Source organism: Trachinotus anak, unplaced genomic scaffold (assembly GCF_046630095.1).
Source record: "Trachinotus anak isolate AG129_WGS33_773 ecotype Australia unplaced genomic scaffold, CSIRO_AGI_Tana_v1 ptg000031l, whole genome shotgun sequence".
In the NCBI taxonomy this organism is placed as follows: Eukaryota; Metazoa; Chordata; class Actinopteri; order Carangiformes; family Carangidae; genus Trachinotus; species Trachinotus anak.
In genome coordinates this window covers 9213197-9240000 of record NW_027273882.1, presented here as the reverse complement: position 1 = coordinate 9240000, position 26804 = coordinate 9213197, and the positions used below count along the sequence as shown (strand labels likewise).

The 26804-nt window shown below is 44.3% G+C and overlaps 3 protein-coding genes across 7 annotated transcripts in view; all 3 read left to right on the top strand.

Moving 5' to 3' along the window:
• Window positions 1-3229, top strand: part of bub1ba (BUB1 mitotic checkpoint serine/threonine kinase Ba) — a 16558-nt gene extending 13329 nt beyond the window's left edge. For both annotated transcript variants that reach the window (XM_071467933.1, XM_071467934.1), the window contains exons 10-16: window positions 208-345; window positions 656-750; window positions 1214-1369; window positions 2190-2326; window positions 2413-2566; window positions 2663-2778; window positions 3021-3229. In XM_071467933.1, coding sequence (XP_071324034.1) covers window positions 208-345; window positions 656-750; window positions 1214-1369; window positions 2190-2326; window positions 2413-2566; window positions 2663-2778; window positions 3021-3138 — 914 coding nt within the window. In that variant the 3' untranslated portion in view covers window positions 3139-3229. The remainder of the gene's footprint in view (window positions 1-207; window positions 346-655; window positions 751-1213; window positions 1370-2189; window positions 2327-2412; window positions 2567-2662; window positions 2779-3020) is intronic.
• Window positions 3230-4763: 1534 nt separating this feature from the next.
• On the top strand, window positions 4764-17635 carry LOC139612107 (serine/threonine-protein kinase PAK 6-like). 4 transcript variants are annotated; one of them, XM_071467321.1, is made up of 10 exons: window positions 4764-4892; window positions 8580-8635; window positions 9515-9770; window positions 10533-11087; window positions 12557-13018; window positions 13333-13466; window positions 13563-13689; window positions 14535-14627; window positions 14758-14892; window positions 15255-17635. In XM_071467321.1, exons 3-10 carry the CDS (start codon window positions 9564-9566, stop codon window positions 15420-15422), a joined length of 1881 nt encoding a protein of 626 aa, XP_071323422.1. In that variant the 5' UTR covers window positions 4764-4892; window positions 8580-8635; window positions 9515-9563; the 3' UTR covers window positions 15423-17635. The 4 variants fall into 4 exon arrangements, with proteins under 4 accessions (XP_071323422.1, XP_071323419.1, XP_071323421.1 ...); XM_071467318.1 differs by having other exon boundaries at window positions 14502-14627; XM_071467320.1 differs by having other exon boundaries at window positions 8580-8660; window positions 14502-14627.
• Window positions 15478-26771, top strand: myh6 (myosin, heavy chain 6, cardiac muscle, alpha). The gene is made up of 3 exons (XM_071467290.1): window positions 15478-15612; window positions 19691-25666; window positions 26148-26771. Exon 2 carries the CDS (start codon window positions 19837-19839, stop codon window positions 25639-25641), a length of 5805 nt encoding a protein of 1934 aa, XP_071323391.1. The 5' UTR covers window positions 15478-15612; window positions 19691-19836; the 3' UTR covers window positions 25642-25666; window positions 26148-26771.
• Window positions 26772-26804: the final 33 nt, after the last annotated feature.

The following is a 26804-nucleotide window of genomic DNA, read 5'->3' as shown; positions in this document are numbered from 1 at the left end:
TCTTGGTCCTCGTTCTGTTGTAGTGAGTTTGAAATCAAACCGAACGTGACGACACAAAGACAGAAACTCTTTGATCCAGATGTGTGTGAAACGTGTCGGATCATCACAGGTCATCAGATCACACGGATCACATGACCTGCAGCTGGTTTCACCTGGAGTCTCACTCCACACCTGCTCTTCTCACTCACTGTCTACCATCTGCTTCAGGACCTGTTGTGGGCGCCGTGGATCCCTGTGACCCGGACATACGGCGGCGGCTGTTGGACCGCTGTGATGTCACTTCCTCTCCTGGTTTTCACTCCGAGTCCCGGCCCCTCCCTCCTATGTGCAGCTGTCTGCAGCTGGGTATGACCTCTGGAGACTGTTGTCATGTATCATGTGATTGTTCTTCAGGTCATGTTCTCCACCTCTACCTCCACCCTCACTGTGGTCTGTCAGAGATGTTCTGTAAACTTACAGTGTTCTGTCAGACGTTCTGCAAACTAACAGTGTTCTGTCAGAGATGTTCTCTAACGTTGTGTTCTGTTAGTTATGATGTCACATTAGGGCGTGTAGAGTAGAGAACCATGTGTTGGAAAAAGGCCTTTGTTGGCTCCTCTGTTCTTGATAATTGATAGATACTGATTATTGATTAAATCTGTGTTGTGTCCACCAGGGGGCGAAGTGTTTCGTATCTACTCCAGAGTTGTGGATGGAGGAAGTTTCTCCATCTATAACGGAGCTACAGAGGATGACTGCGTGCTCATCAAGGTGAACCTGCACATTTATAACGTGTGATGAGATGAAATCAGATGGCTGACTCACAGAGGCCTTACTTGGTGTTAGCCCTGGTGCTAACCTTGATTTTGGCCCTGGTGCTAACCTTGGTGTTAGCCCTGGTGCTAACCTGGTAGTCACACCAAATAACCAGCCTGTTAACGAACAGTGTTTAGCTCCAGTAAAACGAGCTGAGTGGATGGTGTCAGTGTAGATATTGGATTTTATTTGGTGTTTGCGGCCATCGTGCCAGTTTTATTTTCCACTAGTATCTAATTTATTTATTTTACCATGTTAAATCAAAGTTGACGTGTTCATGTCAATAACACAAAAGTGTTATAAAGTATGTGATTCTTTATGTTCTAATTGACATTCAGGTAAAATACTAAACCAGCATTTACCACACACTCTGGTCTCCATGGTAACAGATATGGTTTCCTGTGTTCACCTGCTGCAGGTGGACAGCTGCTGTGTTTCTTGGGATTTTCATCAGTTCAGTCATCTGAAGAAGAGCTTGTCTGCCGCCGCCGACAGTCTTCCTCTGATCAGCTGTTTCATGTTCCTGGACGGCTGCATCACCGTGTATACCAGTCCTCCTGATCGCATGTTCACAGTGAGTCACTTCCTGTGCAGGTCCCCACAAATACTCCAGTCTGCTGGACAGACAGCCACATTAAAAAGTGTCACCCACACTGTGGGAACACACACCTGACTCTACACCCACACTGTGGGGACTCTCAATTCAAAGATGGACACAAGCATTTCATTTTCTGTTTTAGACTTGAGATTAGATTTAAGGTTAGAATAAGGATTCAAAAGGAGCATAGTTCCAGGAAAGGAAATACCGTATTTTCCGCACTATAGGGCGCACTGGATTATAAGGCGCATTAAGCGAAACAAAACAGTCAGATAAGTCAAACTTTATTAAACGCGTTCACAATAACTGTCAACATTGTTCAAACGTTAATGAGCGTATTCACAATAACTCCCAACCTTGTTCAGTCATAACACGTAAAAAAAGCACAGTCTGATACCGCTAAATCAAACGTTAGCGTATTCACATTAACTCCTTATAGGTCCTTATACACACACACTGTAATATTATGGTGAAGCACAGTATGTATTACTCCGCGACGCTCCTGACTACGGTAGCCGTAATGCTGCAAGCGGTGCGGCTTTGTAGTTTACCAAAGTCGTACTGAAACATTTTGACAGAGCGCCGTGAGCGCCGTGTACCACACAAAATCGCTTCGAGGTCAGTCAGCACAACCAGAATTAATCCATATATAAGGCGCTCCGGATTATAAGGCGCACTGTCGTTTTTTGAGAAAATTAAAGGCTTTTAAGTGCGCCTTATAGTCCGGAAAATACGGTAAATAAAACGTCGTCACAAGTGCAGTAACATTGTGTTTCTGTTTGTGTGTCTGTGTCAGGAGCTCACAGAGTCTGTTCCCAGCGAGGACTCAGTCGGTCATAAAGCTGTCGGTCTGCTACAGCTGGTGTCACAGCTGCACTCCTGTGGGCTGGTACATGCAGCGCTGCAGCCGAGCATCCTCACCTGTTCTCATGGGTAGGTCAGCACCTGGGGGAGGGAGGAGTCATGTGACTCTGGAGCTGTTGATTTACTGTGTTGGCTTGTGGTTGTTGTTGGTCCAGAGGTTTCATGAATCCTGACTGGGTGTTCCCGGTGGACTGGTCTTTCTCCGTGGACCTCGACCTCCAGCGGGATGTCACATCGGTCCAGCAGCTCCCCTCTGCTCAGACTTACATCAGTCTAGGTCTCCTGGAGCCAACCGCCCCGCCACAGCTGGTACCACCTCCAACACACCTGTCCCCTCAGCACAGAGCCCGCCTCATTCACTGGGATTCATAGATACTAACTGTTTCCCCTCTTTCTACCTGTCAGGTGGACCTGGTGGGCGTGGCTGAAACTGTCCACCTGCTCCTGACCAACAGCAAGATGGTCCTGGTGAAAGATGATGCCGGCTGGACAGCAGAGCGGTTCAGCAGAGACAAAACCTGGTACCCACACTTAGAGCTAGTTTATGTGTTAAAAGTAACGATGCCTCACATATTTACAGGTTAAACAAGACGTGTCAGGTGTTAAACCAGGTTTGTTTCAGGTGTTATACCAGGCTCATTTCGTGCCTTGAACCTGGTTTATGTCACCTCTTAAAATGGGTTTATTTCATGTGTTTAACCTGATTTCAGGTGTTAAACCAGGTTTCTTTGAATGTTTATGTATTAAACCTTCCTCTCTGCAGCGACATGTTCTCCAGGATGTGGAGGAGGTTTTTCTGGTCCCTTCTGAACGCTGGCGGTCTCTCGTCGTTGTCCGTCCTGTCGGAGCTGAAGGAGCAGCTGACAACACTTTACCACTGAAACGTCAGGTGTTCGTTCTGTCTGCTCGTTTGTCTTTATATATCTGTGTTTTCATATCTGTCTAAATAAATAGTAAAGCAGTTTTATAGTATTTTGTTCCGTTCTCTCATTGTTTCTGCTCCATTAGTGTGAGATTAGAGATGGGTTAGAGAGAGAGATAAAGAAGTAAATTTTGTATTAAAACAAGCAGATCATCATTAAATGTAAAATTAAAAAATATTAAAGGAAGATAAACATGAAGCAAAGTCTGAAAATAGAAAACCATGAAGTTTAATTGAGGTTTTGAGCTCTGACCAGCAGAGGGTGCTCTGCAGGTCAACACAATTACAGAAAGTTTTCTCAGCTGCTTATGAAGACAGTTGGTAAGTGGATCCTGTTATATTCAGAATGTGAAGGTGAAACAGCATTAAAACCAGATTTTAAATGATGGTGGTCTTAAATGGTTTCTGCTCTGTGATGTCATGTTGCCTATAAAATGGTTTAGTATGTGATTTTAGCAAAAACTGGAAACTCTCCAGTGTCTTTGATGTAAAATCCATCAGCGGACATTATATCAATTGTTATATCAGTGGTGAATCCAGGTGCAGGTCATGTTTAACGATTGTAATTAACTGTAGATAACTGTAATATACAGTGGGGTGTCGTGACAGAAATTATATATAAATGTCAATAAATTCACCCACCTCATGGATTATTGTCCCGATCATCCCCACTCATTATCATGGATCTTTGAATCCATCACCACAATAAACTGGTATTAAATCACTTTCTCTGTGGTACTGAAAACATCTTAACTGTTACCTGATGAACCTGCAGAAACTCAGGTGTTTTCCTGGTGATTTAAAACTGAACTGAAGTGAGTCACTATAACTTTAGTTATTTTCCATGTTAAACTTGGTTTCATTTACATATTGAACCTGAGAGACATTTTAAACCTGTGATATTTAACACACTGAACCTGTTTTATTTGACTTTAATTCATTCAGTTCATGTAGAAATTAATGCTGTGAAATTCAGTTTAAACTGAGGTGACTGGAGTCTGTTGAGTCACCTCCTTCCTCCGCCTGAGGGCAGAGCGAGGCATGCTGCAGCCTGCAGAGAGAGAGAGACACTTTGTCTCATCACCAGTGTTTTCAGGGAGGTGTGTGTGTGTGTGTGTGTGTGTGTGTGTGTGTGTGTGTGTGTGTGTGTGTGTGTGTGTGTGTTGAACACATTTCCAGATAACTTCAGACCTTTAGTTTGAGTTATAAAATAAAAATCCTAACTTTCCTCAGTAAAACATCTATTTACCACGGTCACTTCCTGTATTGCTAGACCTGTCAATCATTTTAGGATTAACATCAACATCCAGTCATTTGGTCTTAATTTTGAAAGTTGCTTCATGTTGTTTTACACTTGAATCATAATTAGACCTTTAAGGAGAAGTGAAGCTCTGACTGCTTTAAGCTACAGTGTCTGTGTCACACACCAAACCCTGTTCAAAATATCCCTCATTTTACTCGTGTCAATAAAGTTTGTTTGAATTTGAAGCTAGAGAAATGAGCAACAATCTGTCAGTCAAGCTAAACCCCGCCCGTTCCTCCTTTTTTTTCTTCATACCTGAAACAAGGTGAGACAGGGACTAGTGAGGTGGGGGAGGGAGAGAGACAGAGAGGTGGAGAGGGGGAGGAGAAAGAACAGCAGAGAGAGAGAGAGAGTGTGAGAACAACTGCAGGAACCGGCCAGAACAGACTCACCTGGACTCTGCCGGCCAGGTGAGTGTGTCGACATTTTTCTACATGCTGAGTGTAAACAGTTACGTTCTCAGCAGAACCTAACTCATGGTTCTACGTAAAACCTTCAGTGAGCTGTGAAGAACTGTTCAGAGAGTATGACCTGTTTGTCATATGAAACGTTCCGTCCCTGTGAAGAGTTCCGTTAGAACCCGTTTACAGTTTCTCTACCACGCAGAGGTTATGTAGCTTGTTCTAGATAACAGTGTCTGTAGAAAACAACCCTGTGATACATGTTCTCTACACTACCAGGCTGTAGAACCATTATGAAACAGTGAAGAACATCACTGCTATGGAACATTGTGAATTAACAGACTGTTCTTCATAGTTCTACAGGCTTGAGCTACAGCGAAACCATTTTAAGATTCAATTAGGTTCTAACATGCTGAAAGAACCCATTTTGAACAAAGAACATCTTAATTAGATGCTCTTAGTTTAAGCACCACACTCATATGGTTCTATACAGAACCATTAAACGAAAACGGTACTCTGTGGTACCATGCTGCAGATCCCTTATTTAGGGTTCCTTTTATTATTATTATCATTATTACTAAACAAACATTTAGATAATTATTTGAACAGTTTCTAAACAGCACTCAGTTTATCGTGTGTGTGTGTGTGTGTGTAAGCTGATCTGTATGAATGGAGGGTTCGGTGTGTAACTGATCTGAGGGCAGCAATGTGTTCCTGGTTGTGTGTCCTCTGGTGTGTAGTTGCTGAGTGAGCAGCAGCAGAAATCAGTGCTGGTCACTGTTGTTGTGTTTGAAGACCCTGGAGCTCAGGTTGAACTTTGACCTTGTGTCTGTTTGTGTGACGGGACAACAAACATCTCTTGTTCACAAACCGTTCTTCATCAGTCTCAAACCTGAATCATAAATACTTTGTTTACGCTCCTGCTGCTGAGGAGAACCTCGCTGTGCTCATCACCTTCTCAGGACCTTAAAGCTCCTCTCACCAGCCTGGTTCTCCAAACTGGTTCTTCCCAAGACCCAGAACTGGTAGGAACCTTGTGGGTCTTTGGTGCCAGGTTCCTCTTGTGTTTCCACTTTCTTTTTTCCGATAAACGTCATTGACCAGCGTCAGTTTTTCCTCTGTGGTTGGTTGGGGGGGGTGAAGGGTTATTCTCAGTCCAGGATCCTGGTCGTCGTGTGAGGGTACCTGGATTCTCCACATTATCATTAAAACTTCTCATTGACATGACTGCATCGCATTCATGCCACAGGTCTCCTGTTCTTCCACATCCCAAAGGGGGTCCACTGGGTCCAGGTCTGATACTGAACTGGACTTTGTGTGATGTTGATGAAACCAGTTTGTGACCTGGATCATTAACCTGCAGGAAGCAGCTGTTAGAAGACGAATTGTGGCCATGAAGGATGAACATGGTCAGACTGAGACCTTCAGACCAGGACTGATCCATGTTAAGACCCAAAGTGAGTCCAGAAAACACCCCCACACCACCACCACATCCTGGACAGGTTGGTCCGTGGATCCAGACTCTGACCCCACCATCAGCTGCCTCAGCTGATTCAGATCCATCAGACCAAGTCTTCACCTGTCTAGTGTTGGGGAACCTGAGTCACCTGCAGCCTCAGGTTTCTGGTCTTGGTGACAGGAAGTGGACCCTGGCGTGGTCTCTGCTGTTGTAGTCCATCCACCTCCAGGTTGACGTGTTGTAAAGAGTGGTTATCTGAGTGACTGTAGCCTTCCTGTCAGCTCCAACCAGTCTGTCCATTCTCCTCTGAACTCTGACCTCTGACCTCTCTCATCAGCACAGAGCTGCTGCTGCTCACTGATGGTTTTGTTGTTGATCAGCAGCTTCACAAACAGTCAGAGTCTCTGAGTCTCAGTTTCAGACCACACTGGAGGACCAAGATCCTGGTCCCTGCTGGACTTGACACAAGCTGGTCTGTGGACCAAAACTGCATCAAACCACTTTGTAGTTTGATAGTTTGGACTCCAGCTCAGAGTGAACGCTCCACAAACACTAAACACACCTGAACGTGTTCTACACCGGTCTCCCGGTCTAAAGGACCGATGTGGACCAGCAGAGAGGTTGGTCCAGGCTGTGAGTCACTCCCAGTCTGTTCCAGTCAGACGACTCTGCTGATTTACAGACTGAGGAGTCACAGTGGAGCTGTCTGGTCATGTAGTGAGTCGGTTTGATTCCTCAGGTATGTCAGTCACACCCTGATCTCACACTCACACTCAGAGACACACACACACACACACACACACACAGACACACACACACACACACACACTCTCACACTCACACACTGTATATTTTTAACTGTAAAACAAAGAACACAGACAGTACTCTGGCCTCTGGACTCTGTCTCTGGCCTCTGGACTTGGACTCTGGACTTGGACTTGGACTTGGACTCTGGACTCTGGACTCTGTCTCTGGACTCTGGACTTGGACTTGGACTTGGACTTGGACTTGGACTTGGACTTGGAATTGGACTTGGACTCTGTCTCTGGACTCTGGACTTGGACTTGGACTCTGGACTCTGGACTCTGGACTCTGGACTTGGACTTGGACTCTGTCTCTGGACTTGGACTCTGGACTTGGACTTGGACTTGGACTTGGACTCTGGACTCTGGACTCTGGACTCTGGACTCTGTCTCTGGCCTCTGGACTTGGACTCTGGACTTGGACTCTGGACTTGGACTTGGACTCTGGACTCTGGACTCTGTCTCTGGACTCTGGACTTGGACTTGGACTTGGACTTGGACTCTGGACTCTGGACTCTGTCTCTGGACTCTGGACTTGGACTTGGACTTGGACTTGGACTCTGGACTCTGGACTCTGGACTCTGGACGCTGTCTCTGGATTCTGGACTTGGACTCTGGTTTCTGACTCAGGTAAGTGGTCTGGCTACCATGGTACACCAGGCAGCAGAACCAGATCTGGGTTTGGTCTGAATCAAACTGGTTCAGCTCTGCACGTCTCTGACCAGTCTCATTTGCCAGTTCTCTCCCAGCTGGGACTCTGACTGGGACCAGGGAATCTGGTTTGTGGTAGAAACTGAAACCAGTCTGTTGTTTTTAATCCCAGAGCTTCTTGTACACCCAACCTACAGGCTATCTGTGCATCCATTACTGTCTGTGTGTGTGTGTGTGTGTGTGTGTGTGTGTGTCAGCAGTCAGGATAAGTTCTTAAAGGGACAGTTCACTTGTGTTAGGTGATGTGACTTTATCTCACCTGTGTGTGAATATACTGTCGTTCAGTTCTGGTTTCAGCATCAGTGGAATCCTGTTAGATCTCATGTGTCATGGACAGAGTCCGAGTCTGTGACGGAGACTTGTTCAGTCTTGGCTAAATAACACAAGGTTCAACATCAACTCAGTGAGAATCTGACCTGAGGTCTGTTTGTGGAAATACTGGTTTACATGTGGGAAATGACACGTGTGGTTTCTGTGTGTGTGTGTGTGTGTGTGTGTGTGTGTGTGTGTGCGCTGTAACTTCTGTTCAGAGTTAAATAATAATCCCAGATCATCTACTGACACTGATCCAGAGTCTGCAGACATCAGCTGACTCCTCCTCCTCCTCTTCCTCCTCCTCCTCCACCTCCTGACCGGATCACATCCCTTCATGAACTCCACCACTCCCACTTGACAAACAGGAGGAGGAGAAGACTCTGTTTCATCGTCTCTATCTGTTTCCAGGCCGAGCTGGACCGAACTGATCTGAACCGAGAAGGACTTCACCTGATTCACCTGAGGTGAGAGACACCAACTCACACACAGGTGAGAGAGAGAGAGAGAGGCAGGTGGTGTGTGATTAGTGAGGATCAGTAATGAGAGACATTTTGTTTTCATCAAAATAAACTTTTATTAACTCGTCACTGACCTGAACGACTGAAACATATGAAGAAGAAACTACAGCTGAAGGAACCTGTCACATGTTCCTCACAGATCCTCTGATCCTGGATCTGATCCTGGATCTGTTCAATTCTAAACAACCTCCAACAGAAGAAGGAGAAGAAAGAACAGTTAAAACTGAATTCCTGCTGCTCTCTGACTGAAGCTTTTACTCTGAAAACCTGATTTATTTGAATATCCTGTCTGTAACCTTTAATCTCACCTCTGTGATGCTGATGATGATAACGAGCTGAGGACTCGTCTGATTGGCTGATGAGTCTGATCTAATTTCTCAGTTTGACTCTGAGCTGAATCTGTTTTGTCTCCTGCTGTTCTTCATCATCATCATCTTCACAAAGACGTTATGTAATGATTGTTATTTAATGGTCATGATGTCAGAGGGAGAGACAGGAAGTGACTGAGCTGCAGAATCAGTGAACAGTGTCTGAAGAAGAAGAGATTGAAGAGACTTCATGTTTCTGATGTCAGTTTATTCAGGTTCCAGTTAAATTAGAGACGTAACGGAAGCTAAAGACCAATAACCGTTCAGCAGATTGATTATTGATGTGATCAGTGTTCATGAAACAGAAGGTTCTCACCTGGGAGGAGGAGGAGAGGTCATGTGACTGCTCAGGTAAACCACCTGAACAAGAGGCTGTCACTGCACTGAAACCCTGTGTGTGTGTGTGTGTTTAGTGTGTACCTGATGTCAGTGTGTGTGTGTGTGTGTGTGTGTTTAGTGTGTACCTGATGTCAGTGTGTGTGTGTTGAGCTGCTGTTGCCGTGGTGATGTTCCGTCGCAGGAAGAAGAAGCGCAGGCCTGAAATCTCGGCGCCGCAGGACTTCCAGCACCGTGTCCACACGTCATTCAACGCCAGCACGGGACACTACGTGGGTCTGCCGCCACAGTGGCAGAGCGTCATCGACACGCTGAGGAGGCCACGCCCCCTGGTGGACCCCTCCAGGATCACTGAGGTCGAGCTCGGACCCAGGAAGGTCAGAAGGAGGAGGGGCTGGGGAGGGGTATGGGGGTTCATTGCAACTTTAGCTTAGCTTAGCTGTTAATAATACACAGGTGTATCTGACAGACAGGTAGATCTGACCTCTGACCTCTAACCTCTGCCCCGTGTTGAGTCATCAGTGGTTAACTGTAGTGAAGCTGCTGATGGTGCGTTCACTGGTTCACTGTAAATGTCGTGTTTGAGCTGAAAGCTGAGCTGGTGTTTCCATGCTGGTCCTCTCAGGTGTGTGTGTGTGTGTGTGTGTGTGTGTGTGTGTGTGTGTGTGTGTGTGAGCACTGACAATATGACGTCATGTGACCTCCTGACAGACACACACCATCACACAGGTGTGTCTCAGGGATAAAACCTCAGTTTTAGTTTTTTTTTTGCCAAGGCTGCAGTAGCATCAGTGTGTGGCCCGGAGCCCTTTAACCAACCCCCCACGGTGCCACAGCAGAGTAAAAACACACCTGCAGGATATATGTTCATGTGAAACTCCTGAGGTTAAACCCTTTCATATAAATTAGAATATACAATATACATTTACAAACAATTTAACTAAAATAAACAATTTCATCACATGAAATCCAACTTTAGATTTAGTGACATCAAACTCAGCATCTGATGCCACCAATCACAGACTTTCATCTATTCTTCAAGTGAATTAACAGTTTGTTAAAAAGGAACTTTCTCTAAATCATCACATATTGATCATTAACGTCTTCGTATCTGACTGATTATAAAATGTCTCCTGCAGAAGATCGTTCGGGGCAGTTTCATCGGTCACGGCGACTACATCAGTCATGTGATCTCTGAGATGAGCCGTCTGTCCGTGTCCGCCTCCAACTCCCTGCGTCGCAGCAGCCCGTCGCCAAGGAAACGAGCTCGGTCGCTGGGTCGACTGGGCGAAATGGTCCAGGACGAGTCGCACCAGCACGAGGAGCTCAGTCGTGAAGACGGCGGGAAGATCGAGGGGAGGTCCACCTACTGGCAGGACCGGATCCGACAGGTCCGCAGCGAGACTGGCAGCCCCAAGCTAAATGGAGCTCTGCAGAGAGTCAAGTCCAACCGCCAGGTGGGGTCTGAAGCCACGCCCCCCACACTTGGAACAGGTGGGACAGGTGGACGGTATGCCCGCAGTGAGGAGGCGGGACTAAGACAGAGGCCGTCTTCCTGTCACTACAACCTGCAGACGGTGGAGACCAACAGCAGAGCTCACCTGAGACTGAAACCAGCTGTACATCACCTGCCCGACCTGCTGTCCTCCTCCAGAGAAACTCCCAGAAGGCCACACTCCTCCTACGACCTCAAGGTAAGACAACTCTTTAACGGAACAGTCCCACATTTGGTGAAATACTCTGAGGTGTTCAAAATGATGCCACTTAGCTTAGCTTAGCATTAAGATTGGAAACAAGGGGAAACTTCTAGCCAGGGGCTAAAAGCAGCCTGCGGTCAGGAACATGACCCCTCGTTAACAGTGATTTGATATTTTCATACTTTTTTTTTTCTTTTTTTGTAAAATAAACAGGAAGTGTTGATCAGAGAGCTTTAGCTTGTAGTTGGATTTTGGACAGAGCCTGGTTATAAAAGTTATATCGACAAAAAGGCAGAATCTATATTCTACTGTTCTAAAGTTAAAAGACAGAATATCGGATTCTACGCTGACGATTCACGTGTTTGTTTTCCTGAAATATCCAGTAACTCCTCCCAGCTGGTTCAGGCCTCTAACATCCTCCAGTGTGGACACCTTCATTATTTAAATGACTGGTGAACTGTTCCAGAAGATCTCAAAAGATTTATGGGGAAACATGTTTTATACAGAAAAACTATTTAAAAGCAACATTTTTTTCTTAATGGTCCGACACTGTAATCTGCTTTACTGAATAAACACCTTCTCAGGTTATGATTAAAAAAGATAATACAAAAAAATTTGAGCTGTCAGTGTTACACGTTAATCACAATGAGATTAAGGATTGAGCAAAATGCATTATTTTTTTAATTTGTGTTAATCGATTCTTTATTTTCCACCGTCACTGCTGCTGTTACCAGAGATTCTACAGCGCTGTGTTCTAGAATCTTTGGCTGCTACTATTTTGACCCTTTGAGGCACCCTTACTTGTTGTCAAGCTGCCACAGACACTTCCTGCAAAGATTTTACATGGAGGAGCAACATACTTCATGAGAAGTCATGTCTATGGGAGCAAAAGGGGGCGGTTCCAGTCTGCATAAAGGGGCGTGTCTGGAGACCTGAAGTGTTTAAGTCCAATGCCTGAATCGTTGGTGAAGATCGAATGAGCTGGAAAATAAAAATATAACTTACACAGAACTCGTCTACGGATAAATAATGATCAGACATCTTCATAATTACACATCAGATATGCTAACGTTAGCTTCTAGCTCAGACAGAGTGACGGTTCTGTGTTGTCAAGCAAGAGAAAACAGCTCTGAAATACAAAATAATAGAATTTTAATCATGTGATAAAACGTGATTAATCACGATTAAGAAAAAAATGTATTGTTTGACAGCCCTAATATATATATATATATATATATATATATATATATATATATATATATAATTTTCTACAGTTTAACATAACTAAGAGAGACGATGCTGATGGTCAACATCAAGTGTAATTATCACAACACATCTCAGGTGGACACAGATCTTTTCCTGTTACACAGATTAAATCAGTAATAATCATAAGTTTATTAATAACTTGACTAATGTCTCTTGCAGTTGATGACTGACAGTTCTTCTGTCCTCCTCCCCTCCCCCAGGTGACCTCCCCCTCCTCCCCCCTGCTGCTGCCTCCCCCTAACAGCACCAGCAGTCCCCTCATCACAGGGAGGGGTTTACCTCAGCGCTCGCTCCGCCCCCTCTCCAGCCTCAACTTTACTCCAAAAACACCTACTCCCCTGACCCTGGACGGACCATCCCAGCCCCTCCCCTCCCCCACTGGATCCCCAGCCTGCCCCCCGACCCGGCTCTGCCCCTCGTCCGCCCAGCAGACAGCAGTGGACGGAGGTCCTCAGAATGTGACCCATGAGCAGTTCAAGGCGGCGCTGCAGATGGTGGTGGACCCGGGTGACCCGAGGCCGACTCTGGAGAACTTTGTGAAGATCGGGGAGGGGTCCACAGGTGTAGTCTGCATCACCCGAGAAAGACACAGTGGGCGACAGGTGGCTGTGAAGATGATGGACCTGAGGAAGCAACAGCGCAGAGAGCTGCTCTTTAATGAGGTACAGTTGGGGTGCAGGGGGGCGGAGCTTCATGTTTACTCATAGTTTAACCTGGAAGTTTAAAACTTGAGATCAGTCAAGACACAGGTTCAGGTGTGAATGGTTCATGTGTGTTTTAAACACCTGAACTAAACAAGATTAAATTAAATTAATCAAATTAAATAAATTAATTAGAAAATTAATCAAGTGTCAAATTTACTCGTCTCATTTTGATTTAGTTGTTTATCAATGAAAAACATGAAACATTGTCTGTTGTCTGTTACCTGCTGCTGTGTGACATCATCGCCTCACCTGTCCCTGTGTTCTGGTCTCAGGTGGTGATCATGAGGGACTACCGGCACCAGAACGTGGTGGAGATGTACCGCAGTGCTCTGGTGGAGGAGGAACTCTGGGTAATCATGGAGTACCTGCAGGGCGGGGCTCTCACCCACATCGTCAGTGAAACCAGGTGAGCAGGAGGTCACACACACCTGCCTGTCTGGTGGATTGTCTCAGGTGTTTTGTGATTGATCAGAATGTGTGTGTGTGTGTGTGTGTGTGTCAGGTTGAACGAGGAGCAGATAGCAACAGTGTGTGAGAGCGTCCTGCAGGCGCTGACCTACCTCCACGCTCAGGGCGTCATTCACAGAGACATAAAGAGTGACTCCATCCTACTGACACTGGACGGGAGGGTAACACGCACACACACACACACACACACACACACACACACACACACACACACACACATACAGAATATAAGTGGGACAACATTTGAACAAAGTGAAAACAATTAGAAACAAAATCACTTCAGGATGAAACGAGTTGAAAACAATAAAAAGAAGCTGATGAATCAGCAGACGTCCTGAGACACAGGTGACGGTTTCATTTTAACAGGACTGTTCTTGTTTTTATCTCAGAGAGGACAGTGACTTTATTCCCTCTGAGGAGAAAGAAAGAAAATGTTTTTTGTTGTGATTTTTTGCTTTGTAATACTCATTTCAGCCACAGGTCTGAACACATTCATTCATTTTTCTATGGTCTTTCTTTCTTTCTTTATTCCAAGAAAGAAATTGACTTGCCTTCAGGAGCTTGTTTTCACAGATTAAAAACACAGAGACATTTACTAGCCTGGCTCCATCAACAGCAGGAAACAGCTTCAGTGCTACAAACAGAGAGAGACACTGACTGACAAGGAGAAATCACACTGCTCCATCATCCAGCCTGTCAAAGCTCCTCACAGCAACAGAGCACACACTCTCACACAAATACAGAAACTGTCCCCTGTAGATAACAATGAGTCGGACAACTGCACGGGGTGAACTTTATATAACTCACCTGTTTACATTTTATGAAGGACTAAAGTTATGGAGAATTGAGGGCGTGGCCTCTTTGAGTGACAGGTGGGTGAGCATATGCTTGACACAAACCGGCACTGACCTTTGAACTTGTCAGTAACAAACACCTGAGTCCCTCCTTTTCTTCTTCTTTTGTCCTGCTGCAGGTAAAACTATCAGACTTTGGTTTCTGCGCCCAGATCAGTAAAAACGTCCCGAAGAGGAAGTCTCTGGTTGGGACTCCGTACTGGATGGCCCCCGAGGTGATCTCCAAAACACCATATGGCACAGAGGTAAGAGGGCACATCCAGATCCAGATCCTGAATCACCGTTCACTCAGAAAACGCGTTTACAGTTCGCTGTGACCAGCTGAGGTCTGAGCCAGGTCACAGGTGACCTCTGACAGTTTCCCATGTCCCTCAGGTGGACATCTGGTCTCTGGGCATCATGGTGGTGGAGATGGTGGATGGAGAGCCGCCGTATTTCAGCGACACACCCATCACTGCCATGAAGAAGCTGAGAGACGAAGCAGCACCTAGCGTGAAGAACATCCAAAGGGTCAGAGACACGCACACACACACACACACACACACACACACACACACACACACATATATATATATGTATATATATATATATATATATATGTACGTATATAGACACGGTGAGGACAACAGGCCAGAACATGCATTATGAGGCCCACCATTTCTGAACCTTGTAACAATCATGAATAATTAGTGAACACAGTCTTCATGTTGTTTTTGATTAATACAGAAAGTGATTTGATCGAATGCCATGAAAATGCTAACTAGCTTACCAGTTAGCAGGGATTTGTAGGATTCTTATTAGCCTGGAAGAAGTTGATGATGTCACACTTGGCCCTGGAAGTAGTTGATGATGTCGTACTCTTCTGTGCTCAGGTGTCTCCGGTGTTGAAGGACTTCCTTGGCTGCATGTTGACTCGCAACACGCTGCAGCGTCGCAGCGCTGCCGCCCTGCTGGAGCACCCGTTCCTGCTGCAGGCCGGATCACCGTGCTGCCTGGTGCCGCTGGTGGAGCAGTACCGCAAACGCATGTCGCTCTGCTGAACACCTGAGACACGTGAAACTCACCTGAGACTCTCAGGTCGCAGTGACTCCAGGAACTCTGCACTTAGAGAACCATCAGCTACGTCTCTCATTGGTTCCTTAGAAGGCTCTTGACTTCAGCAGCCAATCACATACCAGTGTTGCTGTATGCCCACCCCTGCTGCCTGCCAGAGCGCCATCAGCCAATCAGGTGAGTGAAATCATCCTGAGGACGGCAGCATGCCAACAGCTTGAACGCTGAGGTTCATGGGGTTACTTCACCTGTTGTCACTTGAAAACACACCTGTCACCTGAGAGGAGGAAGTGATGTCACAATGTTCCCCTGCATGCTGTGAATGTTTTTTTAAACCAGCTTGATTTTATTTTGTTATTTCCTGTCAGTGAACTTGACAAGATGAAAACAAATCCGTTTTTACCTGTTACGTGTACACCCGTATGCTGCTCCCTGGTTGACTTTTGACCTCTTGTTATTTTGAACAGTAAAATGGAGGACTTAACTTTTTTAACATTTCATTGTTCTCTGCAGAAAATGAATGAAAAGGAACATTTCAGTCATTAATAATAATATTTATTAATTAGATTTGAAAACAAATTCGAGCATTTAACAAAACGACCACAAACCAACAAATCAGGTTTATTTGATCTAAATCTGTTTGTGCTGATCACAGGTCAGATCTTCTGTTTAAAAAACTGTAGTATTAAGAACAACTTTATGTGTTGAGTATGAAAAATCCAAGAAGTTCACATCAAAGATACAGATTCAATTCAGATTAATTTAGATTTAATTTAGATTTAATTTCAGCCTTGTCAGACTGATTGAGGATGAAAAAAACAGATCAGATACTTAGAAGAAACAAACTTCAGATTTTGTGTTTGCTGCAGTTCATAAAGGTGTTTGGTCATTTCACGGGACTACAACATGGATCTTCATATTTTTCAGTAATTTCACATCTGTACACACAGTGAGTGATTTCCACTAATCAAAAACAGAACGACAGTTAAGTGTAAAATATGTAACGTTAACTTATAGAATAACTGAAGTTAAACATGACCTTTTATTGTTAATACTTCTTTATCAATGAAACATATTGATGTAGATAATTAAATATAATAATTTGTTAATATGATGAGTTTGAGTTTATTCACGTTCATTCTCCCAACTGAATATGAGCAGAATTTTACATGAATACAAATACAAACATATCTATACATACTGGCACAACATATATTTATATACACTCATCCCCATATAGTCACAGTCATACATACAATATAATATCTTATTAAACTTATATGTATATGGGTGACACATGGCAACATCACTGTTATAGGGACATATATGTCATATATTACATTTCTGTATGGGTGGTCTTTGCTGATTATTTTATCAATTAATTGTTTGGTCTATAAAACGTCAGAAATCAGGGTAACTTTCCATCAGAACATGTTAACAACAAATCCTCACATTCAAGAAGCTAGAATCATCAAATCTTTGGTATTTTTGATTTTGAAATTATTTAAACAATTAAACGATTGTCAGACAAGTTGGTGATTAATTTCCTTTTGATCAAACAATTGATTAATTGGCTAATTGTTGCAGCCGTACACAGGTGTTCATCAGTCCTCAGTGAACCAAACTGAAGGTGTGGACTGAACACCACACCTGCTTGGTGTGGTAAATTCTGATTTACCAGCGTTGTATCATACAAAAGATGAATAAGATGACAGAAGTTTTTAGGTTTAATCAAATGAAATATAATTAATATAATGACATATCCCCCTCCACTAAAGTGAAGGGTGTCACCTCTTCGTAAATGAAAACACCCCACAAACCTGATACTACAGGTTTGACTCTGAAGCTAACACACTACAAATAACATTAACTACATGCATCTTGAAAACAGGTGAAGTTTTGCCATAAACTGAAAAAAGAAAAACCACATGAATCCTCATGTTTTTGTTCATTAATGTACGTATTGACTATTTTTTTGATTATTTTCCCCTGGATGATAATCAATGATGAGAAGCTCCCTTTCTTCCTAAAGAGGTGGATTTATTTTGAAAACTTGCACAGCCTTTGTCTTTGCACATGTTAGCTACATTTTTTCTATTTTAGATCTTTTATAAAAGGCAAATGATAATAAACTGATGATATTTGAAACCATTAGATTCCATCTTTACTGTTTTACATCAGTCCAACAGCTTCAGTCACTCATCACTAAAGTTTTATATAACGTAGATATATATATATATATATATATATATATATATAATAAAAGATTTGTTTATGCTGAAGTTAAAACATTGTTATGAAATTTTATTTTTTACTAGTCCATGAAATTATTTTAAAATAAATTAATAATTATTTATGTTAACTGAACAATTTTATTTCTTTTTTTTTTAAAATTCTTCTCCCTTAAATTTGCTCTCTTTCATTTTTAATAAGTCCGGATTCTTTCCAGGGATAATTTAGTTTTAATTTGTACCATTTTAAAATCTTCCAGGTCTCTAGATGTTTTTTTTTCTACAATTAACGCTTGAAATAATGACAGCGCTTGAAAATTAAGAGGTCGTAGAACGTAGAACCCCTTCAGAGGGTCTGTGTAAAATTTGAATTTAAATGCTCAATAGAGCAGCATCTGAACTGCCAATACTATTAACAGGTTTATTTATCATGTCAATAATTAATAATGATAATAATAAGTGTTATTTATTGACACTTCATGATACTCAAAGATGCTTTCTAGGACAAATTAAATAAATAAAACCAAACAGAAAACAAAAACACAATAACACAACCTTTGACCTGTAAAGTCACGTTTCTCTAAATGTGACTCCACTCGTCTGGAACATACAGCAGCTTAAAACAAACAAACAAACACCTGAGCAGAGTCAACAGACAGTAAACTTATCCTGTTCACACAGTCCTCACACGCCCTCTAAACACACACACACACACACACACACACACACACACACACACACACACACACACACACACACACACACAGAGACACACACACACACACATTAAACTGTCAGTTTCAGCTCAGAGACTCTGATGACATGAAGATAATCAAGTGTTTTCCGCACTACTATATAAATAGATAGATAGATAATTTTTATTATCTCTGAATACTGGAGCCCTTAACTTGATAAAATAAGGTTTGTTAGTTTTGTTTCTACAGCTATTAAGGAAAATTGTCATACATATAATTAATTCATTTCAACAAGGGCTGAGTTTAAAATTATACCTTAAACTTAGATTGTAAAAATTAAATATGCAATAAAATATTCACAAAAGGTGAATTGCCCTTGAAAGTAAGCATCATCCCAACATGCAAGTAATGTAATTTTAGCTGACAATCAGCCCCACCCTCAAAGATAAAGACCCTGATTCTAATGTCTGTGGCTTCTATTTGGAGGCTGAGAGCTGATGAGTCCAGACTGTCAGAGATAAAGAGACAAGGGCACTTCAGTCAGTCAGACCACACTCCTCATATCTGAGTGTGAGAGAGACATTCAAACCAAAGACTTCATGTAATGAAATATTTTAAATATCTGCTCCATCAATCTAATCACGTTCTACAGTTTAGTCCTGTTGAAAAAGTCTCTGCTTTAATTTAAATAAATATTTGTGAGTTTAATCACAGTTTGGATGTTGATGTCACTGATACATTATTAACTTCATGTTGTGGTCTTTGGTGGAGAGTTATGTTACAAACTTTTTCCTGTCAGAACAAATGTTGGATAAATAAGTAGAAAGAGGTGAGAAGTCAGTAAATTATTAAAGCTTGGAATAATGACACCACTACTGTCAATCGTGTGTTTTTAATATTAATCAATTTATTGTGCCTATTGTTAGAAATGATTTGAACTTAATCCTGATAAATAGTGTCTGTGCATTATGAAATTTAAATAAGGAACCATTTAGTGATAGTTGGATCAAAAGAGTCAGTCACAAAATGTTTTTTTTTAAATATATAAGAAATGACGCAAAAATAGCAGTAAATGAGTTGGAAGTCATTATCTTCTTATGTCAAGTTTTGCTGCATGTGAATGATTAAAGAGTTATGAGGACTGTTCCTGTGAAGATACAGTAGGGGTCTATAAATGAAGAGGTGTGAGGAGTCTTTATCAGCAGGCAGATAAGCACTGAAACTCTGCTTTTCCTAAAATGGACTTTAACAGCCAAAGGTCCTGAATCTGCCCTTGCGGTGCTTTCACATCCTGGGACAAATTTAGATGGACTTTTTTTTCCCTTTCAGTGGTTATCTCCTAATTTGGTCCACACTGACCCTTCATAAAAACCTGCCTGCAGTGAAGAGTCTGCAGTTCTTCATCAGATTCAACAGGGAAAAGACTCTTCCCTGTTTTCCTCTGTTCTGACTGCTGAGGACCTCCACCCTAAACCATGGGTGACACTCTGATGGCCGAGTTTGGGAAAGCTGCTCCTTACCTGAGAAAGTCGGAGAAGGAGCGTCTAGAAGCTCAGACCAGACCTTTTGACATCAAGACTGAATGTTTTGTAGTCGACGATAAGGTTGAGTATGTGAAGGGACAAATCCAGAGTAAAGATGGAGTGATGGTGACTGTCAAGAAGGACGATGGAACAACAGTAACCGTGAAGGAATCTGACGTTCATCCCCAGAACCCGCCGAAATTCGATAAAATTGAAGACATGGCGATGTTCACCTTCCTCCATGAGCCCGCCGTGCTGTTTAACCTCAAAGAGCGTTATGCTGCCTGGATGATCTACACCTACTCTGGGCTCTTCTGCGTCACCGTCAACCCCTACAAATGGCTTCCAGTCTATGACGCTGAGGTGGTGGCAGCCTACAGGGGAAAGAAGAGAAGCGAGGCCCCCCCTCACATCTTCTCCATCTCTGACAATGCCTACCAGTACATGCTGACTGACAGAGAGAACCAGTCTGTCCTCATCACCGGAGAATCTGGAGCAGGAAAGACTGTGAACACTAAGAGAGTCATCCAATACTTTGCTAGCATTGCTGCAGTGGGTGGTGGAGGCAAAAAAGACACCAGCAAGGGGACACTGGAGGATCAAATCATCCAGGCGAACCCTGCACTAGAGGCCTTCGGCAATGCCAAAACTCTGAGAAATGACAACTCATCTCGTTTTGGAAAATTCATTCGAATCCACTTCGGTCCAAGTGGCAAACTGTCATCTGCTGACATCGAGACGTATCTGCTGGAGAAGTCACGTGTCACCTTTCAGCTCAAGGCCGAGAGGAACTACCACATCTTCTACCAGATCCTGTCCAATCAGAAGCCAGAGCTGCTGGACATGCTGCTGATCACAAACAACCCGTACGATTACTCCTACATCTCACAGGGAGAGGTAACCGTTGCCTCCATCAATGATTCAGAGGAGCTGATGGCCACCGACAGTGCCTTTGATGTGCTTGGCTTCACTCCAGAGGAGAAGATGGGTGTCTATAAACTGACCGGTGCCATCATGCACTATGGCAACATGAAGTTCAAACAGAAGCAGCGCGAGGAGCAGGCTGAACCTGATGGGACTGAGGCTGCTGATAAATCAGCTTACCTGATGGGGCTGAACTCCGCTGACCTCATCAAAGGCCTGTGCCACCCCAGAGTCAAGGTAGGAAATGAATATGTCACCAAAGGCCAAAGTGTTGACCAAGTCTACTATGCCATTGGTGCTCTGGCTAAGTCAGTATATGAAAAGATGTTCAACTGGATGGTGGTGAGAATTAACCAATCCCTGGACACAAAACAGCACCGTCAATACTTCATAGGAGTGCTGGACATTGCTGGATTTGAAATCTTTGATTTCAACACCTTCGAGCAGCTGTGCATCAACTTCACGAATGAGAAACTGCAACAGTTTTTCAACCATCACATGTTTGTTCTGGAGCAAGAGGAGTACAAAAAAGAAGGTATTGATTGGGAGTTCATTGACTTTGGGATGGACTTACAAGCTTGCATTGACCTCATTGAGAAGCCGCTGGGGATCCTGTCAATTCTGGAGGAAGAATGCATGTTTCCCAAAGCCAGTGACCAGACTTTCAAGTCCAAGCTCTATGATAATCATCTGGGAAAGAACAAGATGTTTGAAAAGCCAAGGGCAGCAAAGGGGAAAGCAGAGGCTCATTTTGCCTTGGTTCACTATGCTGGTACTGTGGACTACAACATCAGTGGCTGGCTGGTCAAAAACAAAGACCCCCTGAACGAAACTGTTGTTGGTCTTTACCAGAAATCCTCTCTGAAGCTCCTCAGCCTGCTGTTTTCAAGTTATTCAGGAGCTGATGGTGGCGACAAGGGAGGTGGCAAAGGAGCCAAGAAGAAAGGCTCCTCGTTTCAGACAGTGTCTGCACTTCACAGGGAAAACCTGAACAAGCTGATGACCAACCTGAAGACCACACATCCCCACTTTGTCCGCTGTCTGATTCCTAATGAGCGGAAAACTCCAGGAGTCATGGACAACTGCCTTGTGATGCACCAGCTGCGCTGTAACGGTGTCCTGGAAGGCATCAGAATATGCAGGAAGGGTTTCCCAAATAGGGTCCTCTATGGCGACTTCAAACAGCGGTACAGGATACTGAATGCTTCTGCCATCCCTGAGGGTCAGTTCATTGACTGTAAGAAAAGTGCTGAAAAGTTACTGGGATCACTGGACATTGACCACACTCAGTACAAGTTTGGCCACACAAAGGTCTTCTTTAAAGCTGGCCTGCTGGGAACACTGGAGGAGATGCGAGATGAGCAACTCTCTCGAATCATCACCAGGATCCAGGCCAATGCCCGGGCACTCCTCATGAGGGCACAGTTTGCCAAGCTAGTGGAGCGTAGAGATGCTCTGATGGTTATCCAGTGGAACCTGCGCTCTTTCCTGGGTGTGAAGAACTGGCCCTGGATGAAGCTCTTCTTCAAGATCAAACCCCTGCTGAAGAGCGCTGAGTCTGAGAAAGAGATGGCCAACATGAAGGATGAGTTCAACAAGCTGAAAGAAGCTCTGGAGAAATCAGAAACAAGGCGAAAGGAACTTGAGGAGAAAATAGTGACTCTTCTCCAAGAGAAGAATGACCTGACTCTGCAAATACAGTCTGAACAAGATACTCTGACAGACGCTGAAGAACGCTGTGAACAGCTTATAAAGAGCAAGATTCAACTGGAGGCCAAGCTCAAAGAGATGACAGAAAGACTTGAAGATGAAGAAGAGCTGAATGCAGATCTCACAGCTAAGAAACGCAAGCTTGAGGATGAATGCTCTGAGTTGAAGAAAGATATAGATGACCTGGAGCTGACTTTGGCCAAGGTCGAGAAAGAGAAACATGCTACAGAGAATAAAGTGAAAAATTTGACAGAGGAGATGGCTTCCCAGGATGAGAACATCATGAAGCTGACCAAAGAGAAGAAGGCACTGCAGGAGGCTCACCAGCAGACACTGGATGACCTTCAGAGTGAGGAGGACAAAGCCAACAGTTTAACCAAAGCTAAAGCTAAGTTGGAACAACAGGTGGATGATCTGGAGGGCTCGTTGGAGCAAGAGAAGAAAGTCAGGATGGACCTTGAGCGCTCAAAGAGGAAACTTGAAGGAGACCTGAAACTGACCCAGGAGAGTTTGATGGACTTGGAGAATGACAAACAACAGCTGGAGGAAAAGCTCAAGAAAAAAGACTTTGAGGTCTCTCAAATAAGTTCTAGACTAGAAGATGAGCAAGTGGCTTCAGTTCAGCTTCAGAAGAAGCTGAAAGAAAATCAGGCAAGGATTGAGGAGCTGGAGGAGGAGCTGGATGCTGAACGTGCAGCCAGGGCCAAAGTTGAGAAGCAGCGCTCCGATCTTTCCCGTGAACTGGAGGACATCAGTGAACGTCTGGAGGAAGCAGGTGGAGCAACATCAGCTCAGGTGGAGTTGAATAAGAAGAGAGATGCTGAATTTCAAAAGCTACGTAGGGAGCTGGAAGAATCCACCCTCCACCATGAAGCTACTGCTGCCTCCCTGAGGAAGAAACATGCTGACAGTGTTGCTGAACTGGGCGAACAGATTGATAACCTGCAGCGTGTAAAGCAGAAGCTGGAGAAAGAAAAGAGTGAGCTGAAGCTGGAGCTGGATGACTTGTCTTCTAACATGGAGAGTGTGGTGAAGGCCAAGTCAAATATTGAGAAGATGTGCCGTACAATGGAAGACAACATGAACGAGTACAAGAGTAAATATGAGGAAGCTCAAAGAGCCATCAATGACTTGACTACCCAGAGGGCCAAGCTGCTCACTGAGAATGGTGAGTTTGGACGTCAGCTGGAGGAGAAGGAGTGTCTGATATCCCAGCTCACCAGAGGGAAGAACTCGTTCAACCAACAGGTAGAAGATTTACGCAGACAGCTGGAAGAGGAAGTCAAAGCAAAGAATGCCCTTGCCCATGCTGTACAGTCTGCTCGTCATGACTGTGATCTGCTCCGAGAACAGTTTGAAGAAGAGCAGGAAGCCAAGGCTGAGCTGCAGAGAGCTCTGTCCAAATCCAACACTGAGGTCTCAGCATGGAGGACAAAATATGAAACTGATGGGATCCAGAGAACAGAAGAACTGGAAGAAGCAAAGAAGAAGCTGGTTCAGAGACTTCAGGAGGCAGAGGAGGCCATTGAGGCTGTGAATGCAAAGTGTTCATCACTTGAGAAGACCAAGCACCGCCTCCAAAATGAGATTGAAGACCTGATGCTGGACCTTGAGAGGTCCAATGCAGCATCTGCAGCACTGGACAAGAAGCAAAGAGCCTTTGACAAAGTCTTGGCAGAGTGGAAGCAGAAGTTTGAGGAGTCACAGTGTGAGCTGGAGGCCTCCCAGAAGGAGGCTCGGTCTCTGAGCACTGAGCTCTTCAAACTGAGGAATGCCTATGAAGAGTGTCTGGATCAACTGGAGACAATGAAGAGAGAGAACAAAAACCTCCAAGAGGAGATCTCTGACCTCACTGACCAGCTGGGGGAGGGTGGCAGAAGTGCCCATGAACTAGAGAAGATCCGGAAGCAGCTTGAACAAGAAAAGTTTGAGCTACAGTCAGCACTGGAGGAAGCAGAAGGTTCCCTGGAGCATGAAGAGAGCAAGATCCTGCGAGCCCAACTTGAGTTCAACCAAGTGAAGGCCGACATGGAGCGGAAAGTGGCAGAGAAAGACGAGGAAATGGAGCAGGCCAAGAGAAACTACCAACGCATGCTGGAGTCTCTTCAGTCCTCTCTGGAATCTGAATCCAGGAGTCGCAATGAGGCCCTGAGAGTCAAGAAGAAGATGGAGGGTGATCTGAATGAGATGGAGATTCAGCTCAGCCAAGCTAACAGGCAGGCAGCTGACACGCAGAAACAGCTCAAGAGTCTCCAGGCGTTCCTGAAGGACACTCAGCTGCAGCTAGACGATGCACAGCATGGCAATGATGACCTGAGAGAGAACATCGCTCTCCTGGAACGAAGAAACAATCTGATCCAGGCTGAGCTGGAGGAGGTGAGGGCTGCCCTCGAGCAGACAGAAAGAAGTCGTAAACTTGCCGAACAGGAGCTGACTGACGCGACAGAGCGAATGCAACTCCTGCACTCCCAGAACACCAGCCTGATCAACCAGAAGAAGAAGCATGAGGCAGACCTCCTCCATCTCCAGAATGAGATGGAGGAGGCCATTCAGGAGAACCGCAATGCTGAGGAGAAGGCGAAGAAGGCCATCACAGATGCGGCCATGATGGCTGAGGAGCTGAAAAAGGAGCAGGACACCAGTGCCCATCTGGAGCGCATGAAGAAGAACATGGAGCAGACCATCAAAGACCTGCAGCACCGTCTGGATGAAGCTGAGCAGATCGCCATGAAGGGTGGCAAAAAGCAGCTCCAGAAACTGGAGGCTCGCATCAAAGAGCTGGAGAATGAGCTGGAGGCAGAGCAGAAGAGGGGAACAGAGTCTGTCAAAGGGGTTCGCAAGTATGAACGGCGCATCAAGGAGCTCACCTACCAGACCGAGGAAAACCGCAAGAACATGGCTCGCCTCCAGGACCTGGTGGACAAACTGCAGCTGAAGGTCAAGTCCTACAAACACGCAGCTGAGGAGGCAGAGGAGGCAGCAAACACCAACATGGCCAAACTCCGCAAACTACAGCATGAGCTGGAGGAGGCGGAGGAGAGAGCAGACATCGCCGAGTCACAGGTGAACAAGCTGAGGGCAAAGACCAGGGACGGATCCTCTAAGAAGGGTCTGGATGAGTGAGGGAATCCCAGAGTCAACATCACAGGTGAGGTCATCAGAACCACATATTTACTGTTTAAAGGGGATAAAACTGCACAACAGACCAAAATCGTTGATCTCACATTCATGTAACATCTGTAACGTGACTTCAGTTCTGAAACTGAAAGGAAGCATCCAGTAACAAATGACAAAAAAATTAACTAATGGTAAATTAACTAAACGTCCACCTATGCTCTTACTAAAGCTCTCAACCACATCTAATGGTCTTCATCAGGAGATGCTGAGATGTCTGTGTACTCTTCCCCAGAGATAAAAGCACTTGTTATTGTTAATCTTTGTTCCACTCTTTGGTCATGTGACAGAACCATCTCCATGAAAAGTGAGTGAACTCCATCCTCTGATGAGGACAATGAGATGTGGTTGAAAGCTCTGAAAAAAGGCTAGCAAGTTTGACTTTGTCTTAGGATGTGTGTTTTTTTACTTATTACTGTTTAATGATTGTGAATCTGTTCTGTTTCAATTTACAGATGTTCCTGTTTCTGGGAGACTGGAAGGATACAGCTGAAACCAACGTTTATTTTATCATCATTACTATTATCATCATTATTATTATTATCATTAGTAGTAGTAGTAGTAGTAGTACACTGCTCATTGGTCATTTTTAATTGAAAAAGTGGTCAGTTGAGATACACTCCCTGGTTTTGTTATGGGGTCCAGTTCAACAGTGAGTTGACATGCAACTAAGATCAGTGAAGAGAGAGGAAGGGCGGCGGGTCGAATTAAACAATTCAGATTCTCCGACAAAAGAAAGATCTGCAGATGTTAAAAGGTGTGTATGTAAGTGAACATAGACAAAGAGCAGCCAGTCCTGTGTGTCAGCTGACCAAAGGATCATGTGTCATGTTTTCCAGTGTGTTTCAGTTTCTCCTCATGGTTGGTTTCACCAGTCACTTCTATGGTGGCAAAAATGTTTTACCTTGTTCAATAATTGAAAAAGAAGATCTTCACGCGTCAGCTGTCTTTCTTGAGTTTAATAAACATTCATGAATGGAGTCACACAAACACAACCGAACAGCAGTACAGTCAGTGAGTGAGTGGCCTGAGGATGTTACCCAGGGCCACAGTCTTATAGTTCCAAAAACACATTCCACAAAGACAAAATACGATACTCTCTCACGGGATTG

Excerpts from the sequence above, each read along its gene's own strand:
- LOC139612107 (XM_071467318.1), top strand. The coding sequence starts at position 9,564 with ATGTTCCGTCGCAGGAAGAAGAAGCGCAGGCCTGAAATCTCGGCGCCG. Across the intron at positions 9,771-10,532 it reads TCGAGCTCGGACCCAGGAAG|AAGATCGTTCGGGGCAGTTT; the intron begins GTCAGAAGGAGG and ends TGTCTCCTGCAG. Across the intron at positions 13,019-13,332 it reads GAGAGCTGCTCTTTAATGAG|GTGGTGATCATGAGGGACTA; the intron begins GTACAGTTGGGG and ends TTCTGGTCTCAG.
- myh6 (XM_071467290.1), top strand. The coding sequence starts at position 19,837 with ATGGGTGACACTCTGATGGCCGAGTTTGGGAAAGCTGCTCCTTACCTG.